The sequence below is a fragment of the Bombus pyrosoma genome, linkage group LG8, assembly GCF_014825855.1.
Source record: "Bombus pyrosoma isolate SC7728 linkage group LG8, ASM1482585v1, whole genome shotgun sequence".
Classification (NCBI taxonomy): domain Eukaryota; kingdom Metazoa; phylum Arthropoda; class Insecta; order Hymenoptera; family Apidae; genus Bombus; species Bombus pyrosoma.
In genome coordinates, this window is record NC_057777.1 from 950149 (window position 1) to 957385 (window position 7237).

The 7237-nt window shown below is 35.7% G+C and overlaps 1 protein-coding gene across 1 annotated transcript; it reads right to left on the minus strand.

Moving 5' to 3' along the window:
- Positions 1–2024: 2024 nt before the first annotated feature.
- On the minus strand, positions 2025–5604 carry LOC122570250 (histidine-rich glycoprotein-like). Its single transcript, XM_043732347.1, has 5 exons — positions 5439–5604; positions 4770–4852; positions 2840–3073; positions 2520–2663; positions 2025–2303 (listed from the first exon to the last, which is right to left on the minus strand). The coding sequence occupies exons 1-5, from the start codon at positions 5602–5604 to the stop codon at positions 2136–2138; spliced, it is 795 nt and encodes a 264-aa protein (XP_043588282.1). The 3' UTR covers positions 2025–2135.
- Positions 5605–7237: the final 1633 nt, after the last annotated feature.

The following is a 7237-nucleotide window of genomic DNA, read 5'->3' on the forward strand; positions in this document are numbered from 1 at the left end:
TCTCATATTTTTATTGTAGCTTCCTAATATTATTGAGACATTCACGTGCCAAAGGTGGTTAAACGCTTGATCGATGCTTATCTTGTGTAATTTCGTCAACTTTCTTCTACTATTCGTTTTGTTACCAATTTGCTAAATAAACAGCTGGATTGTTAATTTTCATGGCGTTGGAAAGAATTAATTTATGAGAAAAATATGATAACGATTGGCTGAAATGAACCAGAAAAATCATTTTCGGGCACACTGATCAACTGCTGAATTCGTAAATCAACGTTGTATCTCACGGAACAGTTTGATAACTGGACGAGTCTGGCTTCCTGTCGCGAGAACAATCGCGGTATCTCGAGTCGATACTACGGTCGTATTCGTTCGACAGCGCGACAATGAAGCGCTTTAGCGGACCGTGGCCAATTTCACGCCAAGATTTTCACTTTTCACGCCGGAATAATCGTCGCGAGAGATCGGGAGAGAACGAATTCTCGCTTGATCGGCCAACGCGATTTTTTGACTTATTCTACTCGTCCAGATGTTTCGCTATATATAACCGATCGATCTCGCTTCGTGGTTGAAAAATTCTTTTACGATCCTCGCAACTTCGCGACGTAGATTCCTGATTCTTTGAAGAAAGAATGCCATTTTACGTGGCAGTGTTTCTGTCTATTTTTCAGGCGACGAAATATGAAATTTAATAGCAGTTCGAAATTTAATTTACAAAAATAAACATAACGACATTGAAAAGTAGAACATTCCCCTTAATCCTCTTGCATCTCATTCGCTTGCAAATATATTATACGAGAATTCCCCTCGACAATAATCTCAGTAATTCTAATTTCACAACTCAATTTTCGAAATGTGATAGCAACATAGCCTTCCAGTTAGAATAACGAAAAATCCTTTGAGATAAAACTGCTAAATATGTACAAATATCCAACTAGACGATCGAAATATTGCAAAACGTTGGAGTGCGCAAAGAGATATATTTTGCACCATACTATCAACATGGATAATCCAGAATTATTATTATCTGGTTTCAAGCGTATCCCATTAAAGCTCATAAAGGATTTACAAAAGTTACTTCCCCGTCCCTTGCTTGTCGTACAATTTCATGTACAAAAAGTGACGCAGATTTCTATAGCAGGTTCCATGTATTATCATTCGAAATATTCATATTCAATGTCATATATCGCATATTAAATATATTCAAAGAAACGTATCGGTAAAGAGAGACAGACGAAGGAGTCAAGTAAAATTTAATGAAAATTTATAAACACCCAATGAAATTTAATTAAATGTATTAAAATTAATAAAGATAGTCTCTTGACGCGTGTTCGTATATCTTTAACAGGCTTTACTAAAAACAGATTAACTGACATTTGCATAGGCGACAAAGTTTTGTAATTTTTCGAATAAAGACCTCGTTCATGAACAGCATAGTCTTGGTTCCCTTGCTTTCTACCGAACTTGCACTCATTACGGCTGTCACGTCGAACAGTCAACGAATATACACAATTCCATACACCTGCCTCGCTATTTACGCGCGTGCATTCTGTTTCTACGTTCGACTACTTCCTCCGAATGTTCTTATGCATTTGCGTTATAGTTCCGAGAACGATGACATGTTGGTTCCCTTGAAAATTTCATCACGGCAAAAGTGCACAGTGACTTTCGGCCACCCGTTTCGAATCGATAAACTTCGGTTCAGATTAAGAGCTAAAGCTACTTAACATTTCATACGTACAAATTGCGATTTTATTACGATTTCTATGCATATCTTTTATACACCGTGATCTTTAATTTGATCGATTTTCAACGACGAATATTTTGTTGCGCTACTGATTTTTCAGTTTCTCTGATTTGTTTGAAAATTATTTAATATTTTACCGAATAATTATCTATAATGATTTCTACGTCTAAGGATGTATAACGTACCATGATCTTCGATTCTGTTTCCTCTAAATTCTATACAACGGATGAAGAGTTTTCTAAATTGTCATATATTAATCATTTAAATATTTTTTAACGAATCTTTGAATCGTTTTAAAACGCGAATATTCGCTGTCATGACTAGCTGAAGGGTTAATCTTTCGAAGCATAAATTTTTATTTAGAAAACATACTACTTTATCTCCTGAGAATTTAATGGCCGCTGCTGGCGAACCATTTCTTCCCTGATTCGTGTCCACCCTTCTTTCCATATTTCTTATCGTGTTGATGATGACTATCGTGGCCTTCAGCGAGCTTGCGACCCTTCTGTTTACGATGATGATGACCCTCCTCGTGCTTCTTCTTTTTACCATGCCGATGCTGATAGATACATCAAATAATATCAAATAATATCAAATTTGAAAAGTTTAGAAACGTTTGGACGTTTAAAAATCAAAAAAACAATTTCTTACTATTTGGATAAATTATGACTGATCCACGAACGAACCAAATAAATAAATGATAAATTTATCAGAAAAGAAACCGATTAATTTCCACATGTAAAATGTTGCACAAGAAATTATCATTTTAACAAACCTCGCGACGAGCAGAGTCCGTATGTCCTTTCTTCTCGTGTCCACCCTTCTTGCCTTCGTGTTCGTGGTGGTAGCCTCCATGTTTCTCATGTTCCCCATCCTCGTGATACTCATCGTAAAAATCGTGCTTCTTCTCATACTCGTCCTACAACACTCGTCTCGTATCATAATTTCTTAATAAAACTCTTTGCGTTTAGAGAATTACATTTTTCTTAAGACATCCACGTATCGACTTTAGAAACTTTTATCCACCCTATGTATAGTTTCTTGCTTGAAAAGCTTACTAGAAAATCATAGAGGAATTATTTCTGAAATAAAAACCTTCTTAGAAATACTGTGCTCTCCTTTGGTGCTGTAGCCTTTTTGGTGTTTGCCCTCCTCGTCGAATTTCGCAGCTTTCTCGCCTTCTTCACCATGGTGACTCTCGTCATAATGATCCGTCTCCTCGTGTTCCTTATCCTCTTTCCCCTTTTTCTCGTCGTACTTTTGCTTGTGGCCCTCGTTGTCATGGTGGCCCTTCTCACCCTTGTCGAACTCATGGAAGACCTTATAACCCTGTTTTCGAGCATTCGTGATCGATGAAACTGGCATCAACGTTATAAAAATATACGGGCGAAATGTCATACAGCTACAAATTGCAACAAACTGCGGATTTCCATGCATTCATAGGAGATTTGAAAACGCAAAATTGCATGGAATGCACGTAACATGGAAAACTATACGAAATATCCAAAGTACTGTGCTTCCTATAAAATATAAAACAACTATATTCTACTCGCCGCTGTAAATATTAAAAGAATTAGAAGACACCAACGTTATAATTCTTGAAAGAGACCGGTTTAGAAGAAGTCGAAGAATTTTCTCGGAATGGCCACGTTGAAAAGAATTTTTTGGACGAGTAACGAGTCCATTGATGAATTAATTGCCTCGTGGCCAGCGACCCATGAAACGAGCGCAAGAAGCAATATCGAAGGGTGCGTGTACCGAACAAAGGGGCGAAAATACCGTTTCGTCGTTACGAAGAATTTCCCGGTGAAGAAAGAAGCGTCGTTTGGTCTCTGCAAAGATATCGTTCGCGCAACGACGACCGTGTAATAAATAATCCCTTAAGAACACCGGGTGGACACTAATATTACGGGCGATAAGAAGGGAAGAGAGTCTTGGACGTCGACGATGACGAGTACGGCTGCAGGAGAAGAGGAGTGTTGCATGCTCCCAAGGAAATTTGTTACAGCTGTGATATTGCAGCCGGATTATCAATTAACGCCGAAATATTACGGTTTGCTGAGTTTATGATGAAATTACGATGATATTGGGCGTATTTGAAAAATTTCGAGAGAAATTTCAGGAGATTGAAAAATAATATATTTACACTGTTGTTGGCAAGCGTATGGATATTCTGATTAACATTAATGCGTAAATTAATGAGAAGTTGATAAATCAAAGCGACGCTTGGTATCCTTCCGTGGAACGGAATGATTATAAAAATCAATCGTTTATTGAAGATATTAATATTGAGGGTTGTTATTGGATGTCTTCCCTGTAGCATCGAAGCATTTTACGACTATTCTTTTATAATTCGCAATAAAGTATTTTTTTTATGTATTAATAATGATTCTTGAGAAAAGATATCGAAGAAATAATGGATCTTGTTACTGCATCTTTATGACCTTTATTGTAACGTTAAACCATTTCAACGAGCATTCCTTTATCATTTTCTATTTTCAATGTATTGTTTGTATGTTAATTTATTTCCTCTGGTTTTTTCAGCGAACGACAATATTAATTCATCAATAACGATTTGTATAAAAACAAAAAAAACGTTTTGTATGAAATCGTTCGATAAATTTAAAAGGAATATTCTCATCTCATTATTACACTGCGGACATTTATGCGTTTATGACAAGTGTAAATATGCAAAAATCTGCAAAAAAAGAAAAAAGAAAAAATGTACAAATGCAAAAATATATGAAATATCGAAAGTAAAGCGCGTATTATCAAACTTAAAAAATAAAATACGCACTTTATTTATCTGCAACTATGAAGACATGAATTTGCAGAAATATCTGCAATTTATTTAACGTAAAAACAATTCAGAATAACGTCATGCTTAAAACATCGTATTTTCTACATCCTTCTTCTATTCTTCTCTCAATAAAACACTTTGGTAAGAAATTTTTACGAATGTGCAATTCGTAGAAACTGTTGAACAATTTTGTACGAGAAATTCGTTCGAACAATGGTGCTATACCTTGTCACCCTTCTCGTCGTCAACGGTATGATGATCTTCCTCGTATTTGGTGCCGCCGCCCTTTTCCTCTTGTCTTCCTCCACCTGTTTCAATTAATTACCGAGTAAAGCTTCTCGCCCTTTGCCGAAAATTTCTCAAGAAATTCTCGAACTCCATGAAAGGATGGTGTTAATTGTAGTTATTAAGGTTTACCGAGCAACCGAAGGCGTTCTATTTCGGTATTAATTAAGTCTACCGTTTCTTGCATCGAGAAATGAATAAAACAAAGGTGACAATTACAAAGAATGATACCTTTGATCTCTCGAACGCTTAAAGCATTAATCACGAAATTTTATTATTAATTTAATAGTTTTGTAAATCAAGGAATATTAGCTTTGAATCGTATGATAAAATAAGACACAAAAGAATTATTTTAACAGTACGATTTAATTTACTTTCATTTACTTGAAGAAAGTTGCTTCTGGGAATTAATTAATGCCTATTGTGAATAAATTCGTTTACTTTGAAAAGCGAATCTCTCTCGGACGATAATTTAACGTAGGTTAAAAAAATAATTGAACCAACTACTTGGAAAATTACGTATATAAATATATTTGCCACTTTCTGAACAAAATAACGATTCAAATATCGAAGCAACTACGAATAGACTTCTTGAAAACTATTACTTGCCTTCGTGTTCACTAGCAGCTACCTCAAGATCCTTCATGTGCCGGAAGTTCTCAGAAACATTCTCGATCTTCTCATCACCAAACGAATTACCAATCAGAATCGAACCAATTATCAAAACTAGAATGAATCTTGTAAAACGTAAAATCTCACGACGTAGTATAGCCATCGCGTATAGAAATATAGAAAAAATAAAGAAGAATCGTAAATCTTAAAAGCAAATATGTAAATTAATGATGCAAGAGAAGTCTCGTTATTTAATGATGGGAACGAAAGCAAACACTGAAGATCGCTTGGATTCGATCGACAGATTTATTCGAGGCGTAGTTCCTCTCTCGCGTTATTTTCCTTCCCGCTCTGTGTCCGATGATCTCGTTTTTCCGACACGAAGAAAGTTCGCTTCCGAATGAACGATGAAAAAAGATGCTTTCACTCGATCCGCTCCGCGATACATTTCCCATCGCCTGACATCGATTGCTTGTTAAACGCAATCGTTTATCCGCTGTGTCTATTCAGAAGGTTCATCGACATAGATATTCCTTTAACAATCCCAAACGCTTTCCCCTATAGATAGTTGTTGAAAGAAGATCGGACAGTTTCTTTGCAATGTTCGAAAGGATCCACGCGTTTATTTATTTTTTCGTGCTGTCTTTCCTATCGTTTTCTATTCTTTGACAAGATCGATACGTAGATTGCGAACTTTTACGCAAACTCGTTTTTATATTGGCTTCGTATAATAATTTCTATTTTACGAATTTTGTACAAAAATTCCTGTGGCCGCGTGATCAAACGAAACGATACAATTAAACAACGACAAAGATTTGCGTCACTCAGCAAATATTAAACTGAATACTCTGTGCTATTTTTGTCATAAACGCAGAAATATCTGGAGTCTGTCGATAAGATAACGCGGGTCGTTTAATACTTTGCTCGAAGAATTAGAATTTTAATATTTCTGAATTTTGTTATTTTTATCCGCGCCTGCATATCGTGTTATACTTTTGCTATATTGTATTCCTGTTTTTATATATTTCGTGTTATAGGTCACGACGTAACGAAGCTATGAATTTCGTTGGCAGCCAAAGTGTAGTAGTCACGCTTCTAGTTTCAGGAAAATAGACATAAATACATTCGGGCAAGGAACTAAAAACTGCGCAAAGTCGTGCGAAAAGTTCGAACTTGAAGGCTGAAACCTATCCTGAAAACGAAGGAACGAGCGAATAATATCTGAAAAGAGTTTAGGAAAAAATGATCAAGGACTTTTTACATGTCTTTAGGATTTTTTGACGAACAAACCATAAAACTTTTTCGTATTATCATTTTACACATATTGTTTGTTTTTGTTTTAAAAATGTTTGTCGATATTTTTGAATGAAAATGATCAACATCGCCGTTAATATAAATCAATACAGTAACCATTTATACGTCGTGTAGCATGGTATCTAAAAAGAAAAGTGTGTTATTGGCATGATGAAACAAAATTAAATTACGAAATGATGAAAAAAAAGCTGTTCGCGAGTGAAAGAAAATAATGTCTTATGATTTGCACGATGATTCTCGATTAACGTAAATAAGAAATGACGTTCTTTTAGTTAACACAACGTAGCATGTGTATAAAGTATTACCAGAGCGTTTTCACGGAACGCCATAAGCTCTAAGTCTTTCTCTTCTCGTACTAGCGTGTTATTTTTGCACCTGAGAAACGAGTTCCCAAGCTGTTGACATTTCATAGTTTCCTTGAGTCAGCACCGCTGGTCCATTTATTTTCCTTGCGTTCAACAATCCTCGAATAACTTTACAGC

Bases quoted from the DNA above. Each gene is read 5' to 3' on its own strand.
- LOC122570250 (XM_043732347.1), bottom strand. From the start codon at position 5,604: ATGGCTATACTACGTCGTGAGATTTTACGTTTTACAAGATTCATTCTA. The intron at 3,074-4,769 runs GTATAGCACCAT...GCTCGAAAACAG, and splicing joins ACGACGAGAAGGGTGACAAG to GGTTATAAGGTCTTCCATGA. The intron at 2,664-2,839 runs GTTTTTATTTCA...CGAGTGTTGTAG, and splicing joins AGCACAGTATTTCTAAGAAG to GACGAGTATGAGAAGAAGCA.